The 25,034-nt window shown below is 42.6% G+C and overlaps 1 protein-coding gene across 1 annotated transcript; it reads left to right on the forward strand.

Annotated features, from left to right (window-relative positions):
• The first annotated feature begins 6,379 nt into the window (after window positions 1-6,379).
• UBE2N (ubiquitin conjugating enzyme E2 N) lies at window positions 6,380-23,832 on the forward strand. The gene is made up of 4 exons (XM_054190219.1): window positions 6,380-6,621; window positions 21,967-22,213; window positions 22,401-22,541; window positions 23,145-23,832. Exons 1-4 carry the CDS (start codon window positions 6,592-6,594, stop codon window positions 23,183-23,185), a joined length of 459 nt encoding a protein of 152 aa, XP_054046194.1. The 5' UTR covers window positions 6,380-6,591; the 3' UTR covers window positions 23,186-23,832.
• Window positions 23,833-25,034: the final 1,202 nt, after the last annotated feature.

The raw sequence follows: 25,034 nt of genomic DNA on the forward strand, positions 1-25,034 counted from the left end.
CTACACCCTAAGTAACCGCTGTGGAGGCAGGTCTTGGTGGAGCTGGGCTGTAGGAATGGACTCTGGTTTAAATGGGGACTGCAGGTGTCACCAGTCTTACTGAATACTGTACCTAAATTTCCTCTGAAATGCAAATATAAATGTTGCTTTATAAAAGCCAACCAAACATACATTTTCAGGCGCTCTGAACTCAGAAGCAAAGCATGAGGGTGCAGCAAGGGTGGCACAGCCCCCCCAAGGTGGGGGAGCCAAGTGATGACCCCACCACTGAGGTGCAGCCCCACCACGCCAGAGGCAGGTGAGCAGAGCAGGGTGGCTACTGCAACAGCGCCTGTTAGTGGCCTAGGGGTCATCAGGTGGGACACGATAACAGGCCAGATCCAAGGATGGTCCAGGAGGCCCCGACACCCAGGCGGGCGCAGTTGAGGTGCAGCTCAGGCAGGAATGAACACCCAAGCCTGTCAGAGGGTGAGGGTGGAGGCCCCCACTGAGGCCATCACAGCAATTAAGCTCTATTTGTGCACTCATCTCCCTGACACAAAGCTGTGGAGTCAAAATAGCATCTAATAAATCCTTTACCGATCTAAGAGTGGTACAACCATCCAGAGTCCTGTCTGATATATCCTTGAACTGTTTATCAGCATATATCTCACAAAATATAGGCATATAATATGCCCAGATTTCCTCACGTTCTGCCTGAGGTGCAGGGTTTATTTCAGGATATTAAGGGAGCAAACAGTTAGCAATTGACAGTGCTAAGAGAGCATCAGACAGAACTCCAGGCAATGAGTCTAATAAAAAATTCAATTTAATTTAAACAAAAATATAAATCTAAATGACTTCCAAACACATAGCATCTAATCTTTCAGCCTAGCAAAAGAAAAATACCAGGTTGAGTCAGGGAGGGCAGCTGTCTAAATGAGGATGCATGACTTCACTAATTACAATTCTTGGGATGAAAGCAGATTTTTTTTTCCATCAAACCTTGATTTAAAAAAAAAAAAAAAAGATTGCTGAAACACTCTGCGAGTTTTGACAAACTACACGTGTAGCACCGTGGAAAGCTAGTTTTTCAGATCTATTCTTTTTTCTCTCCTTTTCTCCTCTCTGTCCCCCCTCCCATGCCCTCCAAGAAACTTTTACATTTTTTTAGGTGGTTTTAATGGCATTGTCATATGTTCAATGGCATTGTCATATGTTTTGTGGTATACGTGGCACTAAAAAACTGTATGGATAAAGAATCCCTGTGACATACTGCTCAAAATAAATAATCTGTCAGAGAAGAATAAATATATTTTAGCAAGAACCTTGAACGCCAGAGCAGGAGTGCTAGAAGTACTATTCTATCCAGGGAAGCGGAAAGCAGAAGCATGCTAGGCTGGATCACCCGTGCTGCTTCTCCAAGGATAAGGATATCTTCCAAGACACATGCCAAATGGAGGATATGCACACAGTGTGGTGCAGGCTGTGGTCCAGAACCCAGTTACGGTAGCAATAATGGCTGAATGGAAAGTCCTGAAGGACAGGGGTGGACACTGGAAGGTCATTGGGTTGGGACAGCAAAAGGAAGATGCAAGAACTTCTATGGGGCGTGGCCGGCTTGAGGAGACAAATCTCCCCTGGCACTTATGTGGCTTGTTCCAGCTCTGATTCAGAGGATTAAGTTGCTTCCTTTGGAAATTTGAGAATGGTATAAAAGAAGGACAATTTTTACTATACCTTCTCCTGGATGATATCCCTTGGCACAGAAGGAGTGCAAAGAAGCAAAATCTAAAGCCAGATTTCTGGAGTAGCCAGATTGGATGGCTTTTCCAGCACCTGTATGGACACTCTGGGATCTCTTCAGCAGTCCTTGTAGGAGTTAGAATGACTTAACAGAACAACCTAAATCTTTGTAGATATGACAACAGAAAGCAATGGGTTTTGTTCACTGCCATCTCCTGAGCAAGTGGACTTCAAAAGCCCCTTCCTAAGAGTAGCCAGAAAGAGAGGTGTCATGAAAACTGCAACTTTCTCAGGATGTGGCAGGGCACTTGTCGAGCGACGAAAACTATCAAAACATAATAGCATGCCAGATTGACTTGCTGCAACTCCAGACTGAAGCAAGATCCCTGCACTGAATGCAACATTCATGAGCACATGTTTGAGCGAACTATGCTCCACTTTGTTGTTGCATCTCACAGACATAGGGCAAGGTTCACAGAGCAAAAGTTCCAGCACTTTCAAGAAACTGAGTGGCATTTTACTCACATTTAGAGCCTAAAAGCATCTTTGGCCCATGTTTTCTTCCACTTATGCTAGTCCTTTAATGGTGAGTATTCTGGGAGAAGGGTAAAAGGGGAAAGAAAAAAAAAAGAGTGGAGAAGGCAGAAATGAAGGAAATGAAGTAATTCTGCAAGCAGTGTAACAAAGTATATTGGCTTCCAATTACTTTAGTCTTGAGGATATGGCCCAGTGAAGACTCTTTGATGTCTAATAAAGTGTTGGAGCCATGGATTCTTTCTCCTAGTGGGATTACCAGCAACATTTTTGTTTTCTTGTGTCTTCCTACTTTCATAAACTTCACAAGGAATTGCTGTTTTTCACAAGGAATTGCTTCACCTCTCCAGCTGTATCTTCATGCTTGTTTGATGCTGGTAAGTGTAAACAAGGGTTACTAGCATAGGACAGAAGGGTGAAAAGGAATCATTTGTTTTAAGTACCATTTCTGGTCTTTGTCCCTAAGCTGCCTATTGTATTATGTGAAAATGACACAACACGGAGAGAACAATTTTAAAAATAACCTAAATATTTGCATTCTTTCTACATATGTCAGTACACCCGCTAACTCAAAATGAAGGCTCCTAGTTATAGCTGGGTGTCATAGCAACATGATTACAAACATTTTCAGTTATTCACAAAGTTTCAAGATTATATGAATGTTGATTTCCTCTTTTCACTAACCTTCTGTCCTCATTTTTTTCTCCTGACTCCCTCAGCAACGTTCATTGTATTTCCATTCCTCAAAAGCGATTCTCTACCCCATGCGCATGCTGCTCAGTGGTAAACAGTTATATGCAGGTCAGCACTGTATTGGGGTTGTCACTAGATGTTTTTAATTCATTTACACCAACCTCACAGCTCTCCCAAGTGACAGACAATTTGAGAAGGCATTACTGTATTTACGCCTTGTAAAATTTACTGCAAAGTAAGCCTTCATTTGTGGAGATTGGATTTCTAGAAACAGGCACTAAATAAAGCCTCAAAATTCTTCCAATCGAACAAGGTTTGCTCAAGAGGCATTCCTCAGGGGTCGGTACTGGGACTAGCGCTGTTTAACATCTTTGTTGGCGACATGGATGGTGGGATCAAGTGCACCCTCAGCGAGTTTGCCAATGACACCAAGCTGTGTGCCATGTGGCACTGTCAACACACTGGAGAGAAGGGATGCCATCCAGAGGGATCTGGACAGGCTTGAGAGGTGGGCCCATGCAAACTTCATGAACTTCCACAAGGCCAAGTGCAAGGTCCTGCACCTGGGCTGGGGCAATCCCAAGCACAAATATAGGCTGGGTGGAGAATGGATTGAGAGCACCCCTGAGGAAAAGGACTTGGGAGTGTTGGTTGTTGAGAAGCTCAACATGGGCCAGCAATGTGCGCACACAGCCCAGAAAGCCAACCGCATCCTGGGCTGCATCAAAAGAAGCGTCGCCAGCAGGTCGAGGAGCTAATTCTGCCCCTCTACTCTGCTCTCATGAGACCCCACCTGGAGTACTGCATCGAGCTCTGGAGCCCCCAAAATAAGGACATGGACCTGTTGGGGTGAGTCCAGAGGAGGGCCATGAAGATAATCAGAGAGCTGGAGCACCTCTCCTATGAGGACAGGCTGAGAGTTTTGGGGTTGTTCAGCCTGGAGAAGAGAAGGCTCCAGGGAGACCTTATAGCAGATTTCCAGTACCTAAAGGGGGCCTACAGGAAAGATGGGGAGGGACTCTTTATCAGGGAGTGGAGCGATAGGACAAGGGGTAATGGTTTTAAACTGAAAGAGGGGAGATTTAGATTAGATATTAGGGAGAAATTCTTTACTGTGAGGGTGGTGAGGCACTGGAACAGGCTGCCCAGAGAAGCTGTGGATGCCCCATCCCTGGAAGTGTTCAAGGCCAGGCTGGATGGGGCTTTGAGCAACCTGGTCTAGTGGGAGGTGTCCCTGCCCATGGCAGGGGGGTTGGAACTAGTTAATCTTTAAGGTCCCTTCCAACTCTAACCATTCTGTGATTCTGTGAGAGCAATTTTAGTACCACACAGGTTCTGAACCACTCCCCACCCCTCCACCTCCTCCCCCGGTATGATCCCAGGCCTGAGGTTTACTTTTGCCCATAAAAAGAACATTTTGAATACCATACTTTCCATATAGGCTATTTGTTTCTGCGAAGGGCTAGGAAGTTGTGCTATAGTCATTTGGAAGAGGTTTCACATCTCTGTGTGTGATCTCACCTATCTGAAAAAAAAAAAAACGCCCAAAACCCAAACCCAAAAGCAACCAAGTAGAAAAATCACCAAGGCTGGTGCCACCAAAATCAAACAATGTGCATCCTCAGGAGGAGAACTGTGTCAGTCCAGATTATAACTGTTTATTCTAAGGCACCAGATGTGCTATAGATACTTCAGTATCTGTGAAGCTAGGAAAAAAAACATGCTAACATCCAGCTGATAAAACACATTATCTTTACGAGTTTTTTTCTCTTCCTTACAGTTCTTTTTTTCTAGAGAACAGCATTTCACCTTTTTAGGCTAGATGGTAAGTACTGTGAAGGTGCTGAGTATACAAAAGTATCTATTCGGTCTAGTTTAGTAGTAGCAACAAGTTGTAATAATTAAGTAAAAAGAAAAATCTACAATTAAAGAATAGTTCCATGTGTAAGTAGAAAGACCAGATTTTGCTGAAGGACCACGCCTAAACATGTCCGTTTCACGTGCTAATGTATTCAAATGAACTGACCTGGGTCCACTGTAGACTGAGGGAGTGTTACTGATGAATGCTTTGTGCCCCAATTCCCCAAGCGTGTTCTCATGCGCTTCTCTTGCTGCATGTCACTTCATTGTTGATTTGACTGTAGAGGAAGTTACATCCAGAAAGTTAGGAGAGCAACTAAGTGCTTGAAGGGCTGAGGATGTGCACAAAAGTTCACATGGATTTACATGAAGTTTGGAATTACTGGTGTATTCAACAGCTGACGATATCAAATAGTGTAGAACAACTCTGACAACTCTGTACTTGTTAGTTGCCTTCTATAGTGCCAATGGCTTAGTGAGGAGGATAGAGAAGGAAAAATAGGTAAGTTTTTGGGAAGTGTTGTGGGGAAGGTGAAGGAAGGCAGCATACCACTCTTCTGACACATACTTTGTGTTATTGTAACCATCGTGTAATAATACAATAATGATACGGTGCAGATTTTCAGACGTAGAACATGTTTGTAGGATCTGTGATAGAAGCGTTTCAGCAATTACACAGTCCAGGTTTGCCACTGTTGGAGAACTTTCCATTCTACCAAAGTGTAAAGAAATGATGTAGATCATCTAGGTGTTCTGTTTTTAAACCAGAGGAAAACACTTGGCAGGGAATCATATCCACAAGGTCCTATTCCTGGCTGCACCACTAGCCTGCTTGGTAACCTGTTGCAAATTGCTTCATCTTTCTGTGCTTTTATTTCCCATCTCTACAGCAACAATGACGACTCACAGTCCTAGATCTTACTATTACTCTGTAGCTGTAGTAAGGTCATAGGATGCTCATGTGGTAATTACACTCTTAACTTCTACAACATTCTTCTGCTAAAAAAGAAGGAAGTTCACTAACGAGATGTTACTAAGATGAAGATGCTCTAAGATGTCTTTGTGACAAGTTCAGTGACACTCACACTGAATAAAATCAGGAAACGATACACCATTACAGTGCACAGGACACGCTGATGTAACCTTAATTCTGTCAGATGACCCCACACGCTTATTGCGAACGGGTTTCTCCCGCCGTGGCAGATGGCCGGTATGCACCGGGGAGGGGGTCAGTCACGGGGACCATAAGCCGCTCTGGCAGCGGGGCTCTGCCGGCTCGTACCGGGGTGCCCGAGGAGGCCGCTGCCCCCCGGGCGTTACCTGCTTCTCCTGCAGGTCCTGGAGAAGCGAAGGCCCCTCCTGGGCCCAACATATTTGAGCATGGGGCAGCCCGTCAGCCTGTGAGGAGAGGCAGCGGGCCTGTCCCGCCATCCACGGCCGGGGCGGCGCGGCCTGAGGCGGAGGGCGGTGCGGGCGGCGGCACGCCCCGGCCCTCCCACCGCCTCACGGCCCCTTACGCCGGCTCCTCCCCAACAGCGCTGTGCCGCATCCTACGGGTAGTGAAATCTCAGGGATCCCCTTTCAGCCCAGGGGTCCGCCGGGTCCCCGGGGCTGCCGGCAAGCTGCCGAACCGGCGGCGGAAGGAAAGGCCGCGGCCTACATTGCCCGGCGTGCCGCGCCGAGGGGCGGTGCCACCGGAAGCGCGGCGCGGGCTACTTCCGGCTGTGCGCGAGCCGCGAGCGGAGGCGAGCCCGCGAGCCTGCACCCCGACGAGACAAGATGGCCGGGCTGCCCCGCAGGATCATCAAGGTACCCCCCGCCTTACCCTCACCGTCCGCCGCCGCGCCGTGCTCCGCGGGGGGTTCAGGGGGTGGCCGGGCCGGGTCCCGCCTGCCCGGCGGGTAGGGCTGGGCTGGGCCGGGCCGGGCGCCGCTTCCGGTGCCCGGGAGCAGGGCCGCTCCCAGGCCTCCGCCTTCCCCCGCCGGGCGGGGGGCGACCCACCGAAGCGCCCGGCCGCCGCGGGAGCGAGCGGGGATGAGGGACTGCGCTAGGCATGGCCCGCCCCTGCCGTTTCCCGCCGCCGCTTGCGGGAGCTCCTGGGCCCAGCGGCGGCGTGCGCGGTCGGTCGGGAGCGGCCGGGCCCTTCTGGCGGGCTGGGGGCGGCGGGCGAGAGCGGGCCCGCGCCCATCTCGGTAACCACCTAGGTGACGGTGGCGGCGCCTCACGGCCCTCAGTGCTGCCGTCCGTCGGGTGCCTGCGCGCTCTTTGCCAGGCCTGGAGCTTGAGAGGCAGCGGGCGCGCCCCCCATCCCCTTCCGCCGGCGATGCGGATCCTCGCCGGGGCGGCCCGCAGGCGGGCAGCGCTGGGCCCCGGCTCCCCGGAGTAGCTCTCGCCGTGTTTGGGCCGGGGGAGCGCAGCCGAGGCGCGGTGCTCGGGTTCCTTCACCTGTGCGAGGAGGCACAGAACACAGCGAGTAGTTACACTGGGGCTTGAGCTGTAGATCGGGGGCATCCGTGCCGGTACAGGCTAGGCCAGCCTGGTTGCTGCTATGTGCGCTCCCAGCTGTCGACCCGTATGATATTTGTGTGTTTCTGCTGGCTGTTCAGTGTTTTGCTTCAGCTTCCATTTACCAAGCTCTGTAAGGGCTCTCAACTTTGAGGTACTTTCAACTGACCCTCTGAGTGCCATTTCAGCTTAAGGCTTGAATGGTTTAGAGTCACTCAGCAGAGATACAGGTAGCTGTGTTGCGGTACCCGTCTCTTTGATAGCTTGGTCCTGTAGCAGTCCAGCACAAACATCCACACTAGCCATCTCCCACTTGATTTGCAGTGATGTGAATTGAAGCCCTCAAATTGGCGATTGCTCCCTTTGCAGAAGTTACGAAGTGATTCCAGTAAGGTTTGTTAGCCCTCATGGGAAATAAGAGCACCCTTGTTAGCTGTTGAAGTGGATGAATGTCACAAATAATTTATAACACTCTGAAGCTCTCTTGGTTGAGCATGCGGTGTTGGCAACCATTGTAAAACACCTGAGTGTAGAATATGTTAAACAGTGGATGAAAAAATAAAACTGGATTTTCTCTAAAAAGTCAAGTTATCTTAATAGGTGATAAAGGAGATGAGGTAAAAATGAGGCAGGAGTAGCATTTATCTTGTGTGAAACAGACTAAACCGCGATTGTTGCTCAGAATTTTAAGCAGTAAAAATAACGAAGGCAAATCTTACAGAATGTGTTTGATACTGATCCAGCTGCTTTAGTGGACAGCATGCAAAGCTGCATATATTTCAGGTGTGAGAGGGAACACTGATTTGTAATACAGTGGAACTGGTATTCATCACAGAGATGTGGTGGGAGCTTAGTCTTGAGGCCGATGTCCATGCTAAATATTTTTAATAGCTCTTGACAATTCCCCTGAAAACAGCCAAGAAGCACGGTTACTTGTAAGCTGATACATAAATTTCCTTCTTGGCGCTTTTGGCTTTTTTCATGCTTTTCTAGATAAAACCTGGAGCGCTTCAGAGGACTCACTTCAAAGATGTGTGATGGCATAGGAATGTTTCTTCTCCTCCTGGAGAGGGGAGGTGGAAGGCAGCAGAAGAGAGACCTAGAAACTCCAGATTTCTTCTGGAGGATCCTCTTTAGAGTTTTCAGGATTATTATCTATTATAGCCATGTATGTGTTATAAGTTGTCTGCAGCCAATCTAGAGCATTTAAATCCTGAATTGGTTGTGTTAGATGACCAATTCTTTAGCTCCCATGCTGTGCATGTGTTAGGTTGCCAGATGTCTGTACGGTCCAGGACTTGAATCTTGACTACAGCTTCAAAAACGTGCAAAGTCATATTTTGCAATATTGCAGCTGCAGAGGTGCAGACCTAGAGATATGTCTGCTTGAGTCTTTAGGAGTCTTGAGTGAGACTTATTTTGACCTTTTCTAACCTGCCAATCTTGATGTTAAATTTCCTGTTGCTAGTTCGCTTAGATGGAGGGGAGTAAGCGGACTCTGCTGCTAGTGAGAGTTTGGAAGATCAAGAATGGAAATGTAAGAGAAAGAGAGATATTAGGAAAGAGCTGTAGAAAGGTGAAATAACTCCAGTAACAAGGTGATCTGACTTTCTTTATGCATGGTAGTAAATTTGATGATAAATAAATGGCTTAGGTTGCTGTTAGGAAAAGACCTTCTCCCTTTGATCCACGTGTACCCTTTGTGTTGCCATTGGAGGGAGGCTGTTGGTGGCTGATTTGGGATAGGAGTACATATTTGGACTGTAATGAAGTACAGAATCTAGCTAACTGCTCGAAATGCAGTTGGCGTTCCTCGTCTTGACCAACTGCTGGCAGATGGCCTGGCTCTCAGGTTGACTAGCAGCCCTGTACTCCTCAGCCTGCTTCTTTGCTATGTGCAGGCTGTCATCTAGCCCAGTAGGAGAGCAGTAGCTTTCCTTCTCTCAGCAGAGAGCTCCATCTATATTTCCAATACTTCCCCCAAATTCAATTAAAAGGTGACAGTATAGATGTTGCAAAGCAGTTGGTACAGAAGATACAGAATGTCTCCTGGTTTGCTGTCCTCAAATTACTTAGAAACACAAACTTTAAACAACTGGGGGAAGAATGACATGTTATCTCAAGAGTTTACTTGCTTGAGAGTTATTACTTAAGTGTTAGCACATCACAAATGATGAGTAGAAAATGATATCTTTTTGAATCTTTAAAGATATAATCTGAATTGGAAAACCTTCTGTCTTGTGAATAGAGAAGTATTTTTATTTTCTTCAATAGTCCAAAACCAGGGGTCCTCTGAGAATCACCTTGACAAAAAAAATCTGTTAATGTAAGAAAAAATAAAAATGTGGCACAGCACATTTACATAGATGTGTGTCTTTGAGGCTGTACAGTTGTTTTTCCTATTGCACAGTATTCAAGAGTGAGCCTTTGCAATATATATGAGAAATAAAGCCCAGCAATTTTTACTTTCAAGCACTTATTACACTGGTTCTCTCCAATGTTGCAAAGTCACGTAGTTCCAGTCGAGTAAGGAGTTGAATTGCATCTGATTTTTTTTTTTTTTTGGCTGACATTCAAACCACCTCATTGCCGTGTGAAGTGCAGTCGGTATATCTGAATGGGATGGGCAATGCTGCCTCCTGTCATCTTTTCAGATGTTTTTTCTGCTGTTTTCACTGCTGCAGTGATCTCGTCATTCATAATTTGATGTCCAGGTCTATGCGTTAACTGTGTAGCCAGTTGTTAGTAGTGCTTCTGTTACAATCACTGCAGCTGCTCCTATCATGAAGTAAACCATCTGAAGCAGCATCTGACACTCCTCCAATTTTTTTTTATTAACGTATTTATCAGGGTTAAATTGCTGAGGCTTTGATTTCCTCCCCTGCATGATACCGTGTTATTGTCTGAGATATTCCTTTCTTGCTGTTTACTGTGAGAAGCTATTTCTGCATCGCTGCCAGTGAGCTCCTGTTTGTAGTATTTTTTCAGAATCTGGGTAACGTTTTATCTTCTGAGTTATAAAATGCTGCCTCAAATTGTAAAAATTCTGGGAGGTTTTATGGAGATTCTCATGGTGTGTGTGGTGATAGGCACCTACAGTGTTCTGTATTAGAGGTCACTATAGTCAGCTTTATATGTTTGTTTTTTTAAATATCAATCAGGTATTTAGTCTGTAACTTATGAAACTTTCTAGAAGTTCTTATTGTATTGCTGACAGCCAACTTGAAGTTTCTCACTTTGTCTTGGAAGCTATGGGCTTCTGGGGTATGGACATCTGTCTCCACGTGAAAATTTAAGTCGCCATTACTTTTTGATTTCTCTGTTGCCAGACATTTCTTAATAAATAAAATTTTATTTAATAAATTAAAAAAAAAAAGACCGGAGGTAAACTTAATACCTTTGCGTGGTATTTTGCGTTTGTTTAGGTGATGGTTAGGCATAGAAAATATTACTTCTGGGCAGTGCTGTTCCTTGGTGTTTGTCAGAGAAGCTGTATATTTGGTCTTTGTAATGTCTTTTTGCCCGTTGTATGCTGTTTGAATCTTGTGGATAACTTAATTGACAGAAGGGTGAAAACTTACGGAATATTCAGAGGTTTTTTTGTACTGTTCTTCTTAAGACCATTTTCCCCGCAGCTCCCCAACAAATGTAGGAAGACAATACATGTCCTACTTTGAGACCTTCTTTGAGTCTTCTTGCCGGGCGACTAGTACAACATAGGCTGGCTGTGGTAGTGGGAGGGGTGTACAAGCATGTACTGGAAGCCTGAAGTTTGGCAGAACAGATCTTTTGTGGAGGTCCTTAGGCCCAGAAGGGCACTCAGACCCAGAGGATAAGAAAACTTTCAAGTTAGACCAAGGTACCAACTTTAAAAGGAAAACATGTAGTCGTAATAAAAGGTCTTAAAGACGACACTAGTAACTTTTCCATAGCCTTTTCCTTAAAGCTTTCAGTAGACACCAGAGAATAAAAACTGAGGAAAAAAACCAGCAAATAATCCAACTAGAGGCAAAAATCTTGTTTGGACCACCTTCTTGTATAACATCTGAGAAACTTTAGGTACAAGTCTATAGTACCTCAAGCTTTTTAAGTACTGATGCTAATGGGTTTTTATCGCTTTGCATGGAGTTGTTTTATACTGGACTTGTCTCTTATGTTTGGCTTTCAGTGTATCATCAAAATTTGTTTTGTGCAATAGTACAAACACATTTTCATAGTTACACGTGACTGATGGGTTAATAGTGAGAAGCAAGTGGCACATTTTGCCATAGATGTCATTTGGACAACAGCTCTGTATGAATTATTGTTTGCTTTAATCACACTTTGATAGTTGACTCCACACTGTATATTAATGCAATGGTCTAATGCAAATGTGCTCCATCAGTATAATCGCAGGAATGGTTTACACTATTAGCTTAGTGAATTTAGTCATGCCTCACTTTACTATAGCTGGAGATGGACCATGAAAAGCTTGATCTGTGCTGGTACATAGATAATCCTCTAGGAATTTGCATAGGATCTCAGCTTCATAGTTCCAAAATCCTGTAATCTACTGTGGAAGACTCAAGAACAAGGTCGTACTCAGGGGAGAGCGATGCTGACCTTAAAAATGCCCCTCTTCATGTCACTGTTGTTTGGCAACAACGTTGTCTTCCATGAGTGGAAGATGGGTGTTTTTTCTTTTTGGTTTTTTTTCCTTTTTTTTTTTTTTTTCTGGGAAGGTGTAGTTACCTGATGTATATTTGTCTTCATCTCACTGTGAGTGACTTTGCAGTGGTTAAAATTGTTTGTGTAATGATGGGAACTGGAGAACCAGAAGTGTGTGAGGGAAGATTGTGAGTGATCCAGAGTTCATGGTGCTTCCTTAGCAGAGTTGTAGTTTCAAATTGATGGACAATTCTCCATAGACTGAGCACTAGTTAAATCTACTGTACCACTGTTCAAGTCTTTCTTTTTCACAGCAGATGCATTTGACATTTTGACATTAGAATGTTTTTTTGTTTTTTTTTATTTGAGGGTGGGGTAGATACAGTCGGGGCTGGTGATGGGGTCTAGGAACCTGCAGGGTGGTGGAAGTGTTAGTGTACAGAGACGTTATCCTAGTAATGAGTCCAGGAAGTGGAGTCATGTGGGACACTGACGCTCGGGGATTATATGGCAAGGAAGAGAAGAATTCGTGTGGAGGCCAGCTACTGGAAGCCACAAGTGCAGCCTTCTATTTATGATGTTTGACCTTAGGTTTACAGTTTAGTGGGCTTTATTGCTAGTTCTTTTTTTCCTAAGACACAGACATTATTTTCAGAAGACTTTCTCCAATGTAGTTGTTTTACAGTGGTATAATTTTAATCTAAACATTCTGAAATCTCTCTGACAATATGACATCTGCTTAGGTAACCAATTTATTTTCAGTAATGCTGGTTATAGCCAGTTCTTTAGATAATTGTAGCTAACAAATTGATAGACCCTGTAAGAATTTGTGCCAAAATGTAATGTACTGTTATAAAAAAAAATCTTTTAATTAAGTCTTTGTGGTTTTCTGAGGTAGCTTTATCCTTATATGTAGAATATAGTTTTGACTGATATGTTTCACTTTCTCCTACTGCCTCCCCCTCAAAAATCAAAGCAAAAACATGCATGAGGTTTATCTTCTTGTGTGCAACTTATCAGTTCTTGGTGAAGGAGATCAGTATGATCTTCCCCCTTATCCCACTCTGACAAAATAGGAAAGAATTGCCATTTGGCAAGTAATTATAATTTGTCCATATGCCAATATGCTGCTTTAAGTTTCACCCTATGCAGCTAAAACCTTTAGTTTCCATTTCATACTCCAAATTAATCCAAACTATTAGATGTAGTTGGAAGATAACGGCACTGGCAGCTGGCGAGGGTTTCCTGCAATCAGAATAAAAATATTAAACAAATTTTTTGTTTGTCTGAATTGAAATGCTAAAATTGGTGGTGTACTGCTGTGGTTTTTGCAGAGAGCCAGCACAAGGTGGAAAAGTTACCACCTAGTTAAGTTAGATTAACCAGAAGTTCTCAAGGTGATTACCCTGTGGTTCATGTTGAGCAGCCTTGCTGCATAAACAGATTTAGCCTGGGCTGTGCTGGCACAGAAGTTTTTGTGCTGCTGCAGTAAACTTGAACTGAGGGACAGATTTGGCTCGGAACTCCGCAGTAAAGGTTATTTCTTAAGCCAAATCAGTTCTGTGATCTCATTTGTTGTTTGACTTTGTAAACGCTTGGGCTGATGAAAAGGGTGCATGGAATGGTGACTGTACGCTTTAGTGCTGCTGCTGAGAAGTTAGGGCTTCCTGCTCAGGCAAACCCAGGCATTTTGTGAGGAAAGGAAAAGGTGGAGTTAGTTACAGATGTGAGTGAAGTTGATCAGGAAGAACTGAGCATCAGGCTGAAATGGTGGGGAGAAAAGCAACTTGACTTGATTATAAACTCAACAGATGAAGCCAGTGAAGAATGAGATAAAGCACTTGCACTAATTTTTAGTCATTGATGGTGGAATCTAGGTGTAACTTCTTATTTTTTTTATATCTCTCTGCTTTTAGCTATTGGTAGTGACTTTTTATCTGCTTTAGGTATCTTCCTGGAGGACTTGGCAGCAAATGTCTGATCTCCCCCAGGAAGCAAATATTGAAGACACTGATGAGCAATCAGTTAAACTGAAAGACATCTCTCTTTCCTCATCACATACTCTCCCACATAAATTGGTATGTGTGGTACCCTCCAAGTGATAAGTGTTATCATTTCAACTATAGCAGAAAATGGAGCTAGTGGCTTTCATTTTAAGTCTGTCATCTCTTTTTGAAAAACTAATTTGCAATATCATCTGCAGAGTCTGAAACTGTCTACCACATCCTCTCTAAAAGTGCTTCTGGATACAACAGTTCAAACACATTTTGGTTTAAAAGTTAGTTTGTGATTTATGCTGTAGGAGGTTGGCCTTGACCAGCTGCCCACCCAGCCACTCTCACTGTCCCCACCTCAACCAGGCAGGGGGAGAAAATAAGATGGAAAAGCTCATGAATCGAGACAAAGACAGGGAGATCACTTATTGAATGCCATCACAGGCAAAACAGACTCGACGTGGGGAAAATTAATTAATTTATTTCCAAGTAAAATATAGTTGGATGGTGAGAAACAAAGACGAAATCAGAGCCTTTTGCCTCCCTTTACCTCCCCTGTCCCTGGTGGATGCAGGGGGATGGGGAGTGGGGTCTTCCTTCTGCTGGTCTTTCCTCATGCCTTTCGCCTGCTCCAGTGTGGTTGTCTCCATAGGCAGCAGTGCGGATGTTTGGTCCTCTGTGGGCTACAGAGAATCTCTGCTCCAGTGCCTGGAGCACCTCCTCACCCTCCTTCTCTGACCTTGATGTTCACACTAGTTTTCCTCACACTTCCCCCCCCCCCCCACTGTTTTCTCTGTGTGACGTTTTCTGTCCTTTCTTAAATACATTTTCCCAGATGTGCCACCAGCTTGGCTGACAGCCTCGGCCATGCCCTGCAGCAGGTCTGTTGAAGCTGGCTGTGTCTGGCACGGGGCTGCCCCTGGCCTCTTCCCACAGAGGTCACCCCTGGAGCCCCCCTGCTGCCAACACCTTGATGCCTACAACCTGTACATATGCCTAGATGGTTATGCAGTTAAATTAGGCAATACCAAATACAAGTTTTGTGTCCTGAAGAAGTGAAGCAAGCTGATGTGTATTTTTTTTTTTTTTTCAATCATGAGTACCTCTTTCATTTTACCAGCAATTTTAGTTTTTTAGGCCATCTTGGGACTATTCATGCAGTGTTGCATCTTACTGTTCCTTCTATAAACGGCCAAGGCTACCGAAGAAGTTTGTGTTGTAGCCAGCTGTTTGGAGACTCTTGCTTGTAGCACCTATGGAAGAAGTATATCGAGATGCCCAGATTTCATTCATCTGTACTGGTAGAAGATGTTTTACCTACAGCCAATGCCAACTGTTCATCAGTTTCTGTTGGAAGTTACTGTCCTCTGCTAGATGGCAGCAGAGTTTGTATGCTGTCAGTCAACATTTTTTGGGTTAAAGATCTAGTTAATAGAGCCCAGCTCACTCTTCCTGAGTTGAATTGGGAATGTTGGCAGGCTTTAGTTTCTCAGTAGATTTGCAGGATGGTGATTTCTGGCAAGGGGGCAGCAATAAGCACTGGGAGTTGAGCTGTAATTCCTATTGCAGATTAAGTTTTATTAAGACAAAGATACTAATTCATCATTGGTCTTCACTGATCTGTTCAGAATAAAGCCACCTAGGGTTAGTTGAACCTACAGGTAAAGGTGGATGGTACCTAAATTTTTTACTGTCTGAACTAGATTAGAGAGGGCTTGTACCTTGCCTTGGCCTGACAAAGTAGTAGGGGTGTAACTTCCATCTTAGTAGGTGATGCTGAAGGTAAATTACTTGAATATTGCATAGAGAATTGAGCTAGTAAATGTGCTGCTGAAAATACAAGGAAAGAATCATTCTCCTGAGACTTTGCATAAGGATGTGGTATTGTGCCATTTTAAATATTTAACAGCTCTGAGACCTGTGATATTTTCTCTCTGTGTAAGAGGCCTGATGAGTATTTTCTGTTTTGAAGTTTCAGAGTAATTTTATCACAGCTATGTTGACCTCTGAAAGTCTTAATGATGTTCTCTCCCTTTTTAAGGTACTAGCATAAAGCTGCTAGTCGTAAGGATGCTTTTCTGTAGTCTCAACACTATAGAAGGTTGCTAGATAACTGTTTATAACAAGTAAAAAGATATACAGAGTCTTGGTGTTTAAGACTTTTATAGATGGGTGAAGACTTTAATTTAGCAGTTTACCATCTGTTACTGAAATTAGCCCTGTTGGTAGTTAAGCCTCTTCCTTTGGAATGAGGAGGTAGCCTCTGCATTTCCTTTTAAGGTTGGTTACAGAATAGCAATGTTACGCTAGTATCGTGCTGTGATTAACACTGCAGCCTCAACTCTTTAAACCAGCCCTTTCAGCAAAAGGAGCAGTCTGTTCTCCCATCCTTCTGGCAGCATATGTTTGCACCCACCGTTTGGTTGGCACAGCTGTTTGTGTGGACATGTGGTGAACTGCATCAGGAACCTCTCTCTTGCATGATTTTTTTTTTATTTATTTTTTTTCTTCCGTATCAGCTACATGCTATGTTTTACCATGAGGTCAAGAGAGAGCTATACAGGAAAAAGTGAAGGTGCATAATAAGCTGAAGTGGAAAGGCGGCACAGCTCTTTTTCTTCCTTTCCCCTGTGGCTGCTCATTTATCAGCTTAAAATGTTCAGGCTTTAATCTTTTGATAGCAAATGAGACTTCTGAAGTAGCTTTTTGTTTTTCAAAAATGTAGTGCACAGAAATCTTTTTTTGGTTGTTTTGACTGAGGCCTTGGCAACTTGAGGCTTTTATAAACACTTCTGTAAGACTGGAAGTGATAAAAATAGTGGTATTTTTCTAATGGATTCTTTCTTTGTATGCTTGTTCATATCTCCATGTGCGCTAACAATTGATTTTCATGCGTGTCTGTATGGAAGCATCTTCTGGGTTGTTCAGTTTGCTTCTTTAAAGAAGGGCTCTGTCCTGGTCTAGGTGCGTGAACCAGGAGAATCGTGGTGATTATGTCTGCTTTTCAGTAACTTTTTCCTTCCACTGAAGGCAGGATAACTAAGCAAAAGCTCAAAGAACGAAACTCATCCCCGCCCCCCCCCCTGCAAATCAATCTCTCATTTTCGCGTGGCTTCTCTCAGTCTTGGCAACCTGAAAAACCCTCACCCCCACCTCTTGCTCTGCTGGTCTCTTCTAAAGGTCACAGCTTTCTCTCTTCCTGAGGCTTCTTGTCCTCACAGGTTACTGTAAAAACAGGTTGAGGGTTTCTCCCCCTTGGGTACAATTAGTCTTCAATTTAATGTCTTCATAGAAGAATAGCTGTGGAGAATGTCAGCTACACCATCTGTCCCATCCGTATCATCTGTCACTCCACTTCAGGCCACCTGTGTTAGTAAGAAAAGCTTTGCTTTTGCTTGTCAAAACACCTTCAACGCTTCTGTGTTTTTTAACCACTTAATTAAAAATAAGAAAGATAAAATTGTGGGTGGCATAACCAGTTGTGAATGACAGTGTTGTGGCTTGTGGCCTTTTTTTTTTTTTAAGTACTGACTGGCAGGTGTCTTCATTTTGTGTTTATTAATTTTCTTCAGTCAATGGAAATTATGACATTAGCTTGGAATTGGTAAAAGCAGGAGTGAGAAGACATCTCAATCCAAAAACATTGCAGAGTATGACAAATAAAAATAACTGCCTATAGCAGCATGGAATACTTCATTAAGTGCTTTAGAGCTCAAAATATGTCCTGAAATCTCTTCTGTGGAACTTGCGCATGCTAGAGGAGACTTAATAAGAAACACTATGAAGTGCTGTTCTGGAACACTTACTTGACGGAAATTTGTATGAAGACAAAATTAACTGCTGTATTGTAAAGACATTTATTGTGAGCAGCAGAACTGCAAAACCTAGTTTTCTATGAATTTGTCCTTTTTCCTCTTTAGCATGTTAACATTTGGGTGTCCAGCTCTTTATATTGTTATTGGCAGGATTTTTTCTTATGCTAGGCAAGCATAGTACATACTTGGTTCGAATGAACTGGCCAAACAACATGTAGTCAGAGTTCTTCATGTCTTTTTCTTTGATAGCACTGAGCTTGGCTTTTGTCTTAGCCACTGAAAGCTTACAAAATGTACAGAGATGCTGAAATTGGACAAAGGGTTCAAAGGCAGTTTTGGGGAGAAATAGGGAAGTAACATATTGCACAAAACTCACTTCCTCAGCTAAGAAAGTGTTAGAAAGATTTTGCCTAAAAAGATACTGGAAAGCATTGCATATACTTGATCTTCCTGATCAGTTAAAAAAGTGGGAAGATAAAAGTTTAATTAGAAGTGATTTATTTATTCATTTAACATGTTTGAGAGGCTGTTTTTCATTGGGTAACCATCCTCTGGGGAAGGTAATATAAAATTACAAAATAATATCAGCATGTAGTTAAACATTTCCTTGTTCGTAGATTGAGTCCACATCTTGTGACTCTCTTGTGGGTGACTGACAGGTTTGGTTTGGGTGTTTTTTTTTGTTTTTTGAGCTAATGTATACTTAAGAAGAAAATAATCTCTAAGCAGTTCAGTTTCCTGACCTGGTGCATAGTGTTGCCCTGTATACTGACAACTGTTTATCTCAAATCTGTCTTTTTACTCCAAGTCTTGTGGCAAATCAAATTGATTTTATTATCAGCATGTCTTTAACTGGCCATCTTACTGTAAAATGTGGAAGACCAGTCCCTGATACCACCTTAGAACTGGACCTACTTGCGTGTTTAAGCATTTTATACGCTTAGATGTTAAAATGTAACTTTGATTAATTTCTCCCTTTCTGTTCCTTTTCCATGGTTTCCCCCCCAAATATAGTGAAGATATTATAAATTTCTTCATAATTGAAGATCAAAAGCCTTATTTACTGTCAGAACTTAGCAGGTGGTGTTGATGTATTAAAGTAGAAACACTTCATGCTCTCTTAATAAATGGCATCTTCCTTGTGTTTTTCACAGTCTAACAAGCTTGACTGTGTGACTCTTAAAAAGATGCCTTTTCTCAATCGAAGATGCTTCTTGGCTTTTGCATAAAAACGGTAGTGATGTACGTTCACAGGAGTCAGGACCTATCGTTTTGTGTGTCAGACAAGTTTAGCCTGGTGCTTGCTCTCTCAGCATGATGGCTGCAGCGGAGCCTGGCAGGTATGAGAGATGAATGTCAACCCATTCCCTCACAGATTTCTTGCAAGTATTTCTTCTCGTCTCTGTTTGAAAACAGCTTCAATTATGCTGACAGTAGTGGAGCTCCGTGCGCAGCGCAGGAAGCCAGGCGTGCTTGCTTAAAGCATTTTTCATCTAATATTAATGTTCCACAGGGGAGGGGGCCTGAATGGTTTCTGAGTAGCCTCAGCACTAGCGTAGCTGTACGCAGCATAAACGCTTTTCTTTGCGCTCCCCTTTTCTGTGGTGGTTTATAGCAAGATAATCGCATAAGAGGCAAAAAGGGCTATCTGAATGTGATGACATACTAGCAGCGGTATAAACCCTTCAGTATAATGTGATACCTCGATTAAAAGAATCGTTCTACATGATGACATACTAGCAGTGGTATAGCCCCTTCAGTATAATGTGGTACCTCCATTAAAAGAATTGTTTTTCTCATATGTGGGCTCTCTTATTGTTTGTTGACAAATGGGTTTTAGTGGCAGAATGTGCAGCTCTCAGCCAGGCATTGCTCCCTCAGTGAGGCTGGCAGGTAGAAGTGCTGATGCTGCTGCCAGAGAACTGCTGATTCTGGGTTATTTTAAACCAGGATTGGCTGCCCAGTATGGTCACTGTCAGCGTACTGGCATAACTAGGGAAGCAGTCTGGGGACCAGAGTGACTGATGGGGGGCTAGGGACTGCCGAGATCAGCCCAGATATTAAAATGTGTTACCCTTAATATTTAAAATAATAACAAAAAAAAAGTCTTAAATTTGGGCATGCCCACAAGAGCCAAACCCACGATTTGCCTTCTTGTGTGTGTCTGGCAAAGTCCAGGTGGTAGCAGCTGTGAAGAAGTTTAAAAATTGGGTCTTTCCGTTTTCTTTGTTTTTAAATTTCAAGTTGGCTTGCTGTATTAGTTTGTGTTTGGCATAAGATGCTGTTCCCTCTGCCAAACCTGTCAAACTGTAATAAGTATATGATCCTTTACAGGTGGAAATCCAAATTGTCCCATTTACCTGTGGCAGCACTCATACTGAAAACTTGCTGAAAGAAATGGAGAACGTTTTATGCATTTACAGGAATAATCTGTAGTTTCTTACTCACTGACTTTTATACCACTCAACTAAAGCTTTAAGCATTTGTTTTTAACTGCTGTTCTACAGAATCACTGTACACGTAAATAGCCAGCAGAATATGAATTCTGAGTATGTGTATCATTTAAAATAAAATACACTTGCAGAAGTGAATGTAGATAGCTCTAAAAAGCTTGGAGGGCCTTCCAGTAAGTTGTATACCTGTCATTGGCAGCTAATACCTATGCAGATAAGTATGCAATATGTAGTCACAACATGGAATTAGACCAGATAAACTTATTTTTATGTTTGTGTATGTACACGGTAATAACTTCAGTATTATGATTTGTAGGACCTTGACAATTTTGAGATGAATAACTGGATTTTGGCATTAATTACTGTGACTTCACCTCTTTATATTCTATATTTTATTGTTTTTTGCTGAAGTGAGGTGTTATTTACCTGCATCAAGGTGGCCATTATCACTTAAATGCTGCATGAATTTATTTCTACAAAATGCCAGTATCGTAGCAGTGCAGTTAGATTTGAAGAATGTATTTAGCCAAGTAGAGGCAATCTGTCTATTTTGTACTTGTATTAGTGCTGTTGTAGACACGCAGAATAAATATGCTATAAAACTAGAAAAATAAATTAGTATTACATCTGCAAGTTACCATTTTTCTTCAGTAGAAATGGGATGATTTTTCTTTGTGAAAGCCAACACAGGTGGTGAAAAAATTAACTGTACCTAGTAAAAACAAGCCAGAGGAAAAGCAGGAAATGGGGCTAAAATTACCTGAGGAAATGAGGCTTCGGCAGGACTTCTTGTCCCTGCCTCATGTCCGGTTGCCCATATTGGCCTTGGGTTTCTTTTTTGTAAGAACGAGCAGAATGGTGCCTGTGCCAAGCAGAGGAGAGGGAAAGGTGCTGAGGACTTGGTTGGTCTGTCCACTCTGCGTTGGCGGGATGGATGGTCAGGACGTGGGCAGCTATTAGCTATAGCCACAGTGTGGTGCCTGGGGCTGTGGGCAGAAGAATTGAGCAACAAAGAACACAAATCTCTGTAGGAAACTAGGCTTCCCTAATTTTGCCACTTACTGAACAACTTGCCTGTTTCCTGCTGTTTGTTAGGTGACTTTAAATGTGGTTATATGGAGGCTGTAAGTGATCACACAAAGCTATTTATGCATATATATGTGTAAGTATATAAAACATCCTTAAAAACACCTTCAGTGTTGCAGCAGAGTACTTTAGATCTTCAAAGTTGGATCTGATTCCAGTACAAATGTTCATCTTAATAAACCCCTCTACTCCCGTTAGAGTAAACCTTGAACAACTCTCTAAGTGATTAACCCCTTTGGCTTTTCACTTATGGGATTTTCTATTTAAGGTAGAATGGGAAGTGCTTTTGGTCTTTTCATTGTGGTGTTCTTTAAAGTGCTTTTAAGCATATTCGGAAAAAAAACCCAACCAACCAGCTTGGCAGTAGTTTAATCAAAAGTTAAGAAATGTGACGACAGCTTAATTGTTATCTATTACCTTGCGCCATAGAAGGCACACACTATTACAGCAGTGGAGGGATCCGAAAGGAGATGCGTACCGGTTTACCACATCCTCATCTTCTTTCTGCAGATGTTCTTTGACTTTAAGGTATTTGTGTAACATTATTTCTGTGGATGTAGGCAATAGCAAATACCTTTTGTTTTTAAAATACAGGTCGTGTTTATTTTAAATGGGTTGTATTTGTTACATTGCTGCTTCTTCTTCTTCTTCTAGGAAACCCAGCGCTTGCTGGCAGAGCCAGTCCCTGGGATAAAAGCGGAGCCAGATGAAAGCAACGCACGTTATTTTCACGTGGTCATTGCAGGTCCACAGGATTCCCCCTTTGAGGGTGGGACATTTAAACTTGAACTATTCCTTCCAGAAGAATATCCAATGGCAGCTCCTAAAGTACGTTTCATGACCAAAATTTATCATCCTAATGTAGACAAGCTGGGAAGAATATGTTTAGATATTTTGAAAGGTAAGTGCTACCTTATTTTCTTTCTCTTGATCTTAATAAGCACAGAAACTTGTGAATTGACCCTCAAAAGAGATTTTATTTGTTTAAAAAATACCTTGCTTATTCTTTAATCTGTGAGAGGAAAATTTACTATTTCTGTAGCCTATAGTAAATGTGGTGTTTCTTACTGCTATAAATGTCTCTTCAGATAAATGGTCCCCAGCTTTGCAGATTCGTACAGTTCTGCTATCAATCCAGGCTTTGTTAAGCGCTCCCAATCCAGATGATCCACTAGCAAATGATGTAGCTGAGCAATGGAAGACCAATGAAGCCCAAGCCATAGAAACAGGTGATGTATCTTACACTTCTTTTCTTCCTAGCTTTAGGAAGCAGCTGATTACTAATTGGTTGGGGGATATAAATCCTGACCTCTTGTTTTATGTCTGCAACTTGCAAAATTAATTATTGCATGCAGTCGTAGTCTGATTACCCTGAATGTGCCTGCTGTGGTCTGTTTTCATGTCTGTGAGGCCTGCTGGAAGAAAAGCACTCTCGATCCGTTTTATCTTGAGTTTTCACGTTCCTAAGTTGCAAGCACGTTTAATTTGGACTCCTGGTAAAATAAAAATACACACCACTGCTTTTTCTGTAAAGCTGAGGGAACAGATTACCTAGTTTCAGAAAGTACATCCCTTCCATACCTGCTTCTGTTGGAATGGGAAGAATGATTATGTTACCCCTCTTCACTTTGGGATTCCCTGCAGTCAGGCCATTTCAGCAGCTGTCAGCTTTTTTTATAGGAGTTCAAAATTGCCCTTCATCTCAGAATGGATACATTTTGTATACTTGCAGCAGTGGTATAAAAGTGATCTTTAAAAATAAGTATTTAAAATGACTTTAATAAAGCCCAAAAAAGATATAATTTCTTAAATCTGTTTCTTTTTCTTTACAGCCAGAGCATGGACTAGGCTATATGCCATGAATAATATTTAAATGCGCTTTGAACATCAAGTGTGCATCACTTCTCCTGTTCTGCCAAGACCTCTTCCTTTTTTGTTTGCATTTAATGGACACAGTCTTAGAAACATTACAGAATAAAAGCCCAGACATCTTCAGTCCTTTGGTGATTAAATGCACATTAGCAAATCTGTGTCTTGTCCTAATTCACTATTGTACCGCATGAGCAGAGGCTAGAAGTATCATCTGGATCGTTGTGAAATTGTTTAAAAGCAGCAGCACATCTCTGCTTTTAATCATTTTTCCCATCATGGTTTAAGTATAAGCACTGTGAATGAAGGTAGGCAGGGTTAGCTGTGGGGCTTTTTGTTTTAATTTTGTGGGCTCCTTCTCCCTTTTTATGGTGATGCTAATTTCATTGGTAAAAGCAGCTAACCAGTTATACTTTAGAATATACCCTCTAGCCCAGTCTAACTTAGACGCTGTAGATGGACAAGCTTCATTGTTTGAACAAAAAATGGGAACATTAAACATCCATCACCTTCACTAATAATATTGTGATTCTGCTGTCAAGTGTAGAAAAAAAAATCCCTCCAAGAAAAAGCTTGTGACCATTTTGTATGGCTTGTCTGGAAAATCTCCTGTAAATCTTATGTTTTAGTAAAATATTTTTTGTTATTCTACTTTGCCTTTGTACAGTTTATTTTGCTGTGTTTTCATTTCTCTAATGTGACAATCGTATTTAAAAAAAAAAAAATTGAAACCAGAATTGACGGTTTGTCTTCACCAGTCTGACAGATTAAACAGTAAAGAGGTGGAATTCACGAATCTTTTTTTTTGCTTCTGTTTGCTGACTTTTTTTAATTAGCTTGTGTTATGTGGGTGACCTTACCTGGCCAATTTAATATGAAATCGCATTTGGAGTAACTTTTAGAAACAAGTCTCTGATGTAACCATTGTAACCGTAATTTTAGTAATGCATTGGTATGCGTTTTCCTGGAAAATAACCATACTCGAGTAGGAGGTTGAGAGCAAATGACAGCACTAATTGTGAGTATCTGCATAACTTCTCTTTGCTGATTATCATCAGATGTTAGGCTACACAGTTTTCTACTTTCTTCTTTAATGCCTGCCCTCTATTAACACGAAATCCCAGTGCGCAGAACCACTGTTACAGCCAGCTTGTGTATTGACTGATGTTCGCTTAACCACTTAGAGCTAGCGCCTCATACCACTGGTTTTCTCTACAAGCCTCATTAAGCTACTTGCTTGAGCAACTGGTCTGCTTAAATAGCAGCAAAGCTTCTTTATTGGAGGGAAGGAAAGCGATTTAAAAACTTCCTTCCTGTCCTTGTTTTTTGGGTATGCATCTTGTCTGGGAGTCCAGCATCTTTTCTGGGAACCCATTTTACTGCTTCCCTTAACTACTTGTATCCCTGTTCTCTTCCTTTCCCCAAGCCCTCTCCCTGACCAAAAAAAAAAAAAAAAAAAAAAAAAAGCGCAAGCTTAAAAGCTTTTGGCAAGGCCAGCCTGAAGTGTATAAGCGACAGCTTGCAGTGGTTGCAGTAGGGAGTGTTTTGTCATGCAGTTGAGGGGTATGGTTATGTAGCCCATTGGTATTCTCCCTCTTTCACCTCTTCTTACTCTGGTGTCATCTGAAATTTCTATAGAATGTGGTGTATTTATTGTGCTCTTATGTAAGATGAAGAATATCTATTAAAACTACGTTTTCCAACAGACAGCGCTTTCAGTGGTTGGTAACCGGCATTGTCCCTCAAAGTACTCCTTGGAACATGGTTGAAGCTTGGTTCAGAATTCAACTTTTTCACTGTTTGAGCTGTAAACCCCCCCGTTTTAAAAGTAATTTCTGTGTTGAATGTAAGCC

The sequence above is a fragment of the Rissa tridactyla genome, chromosome 1 (genome assembly GCF_028500815.1).
Source record: "Rissa tridactyla isolate bRisTri1 chromosome 1, bRisTri1.patW.cur.20221130, whole genome shotgun sequence".
Lineage (NCBI taxonomy): Eukaryota > Metazoa > Chordata > Aves > Charadriiformes > Laridae > Rissa > Rissa tridactyla.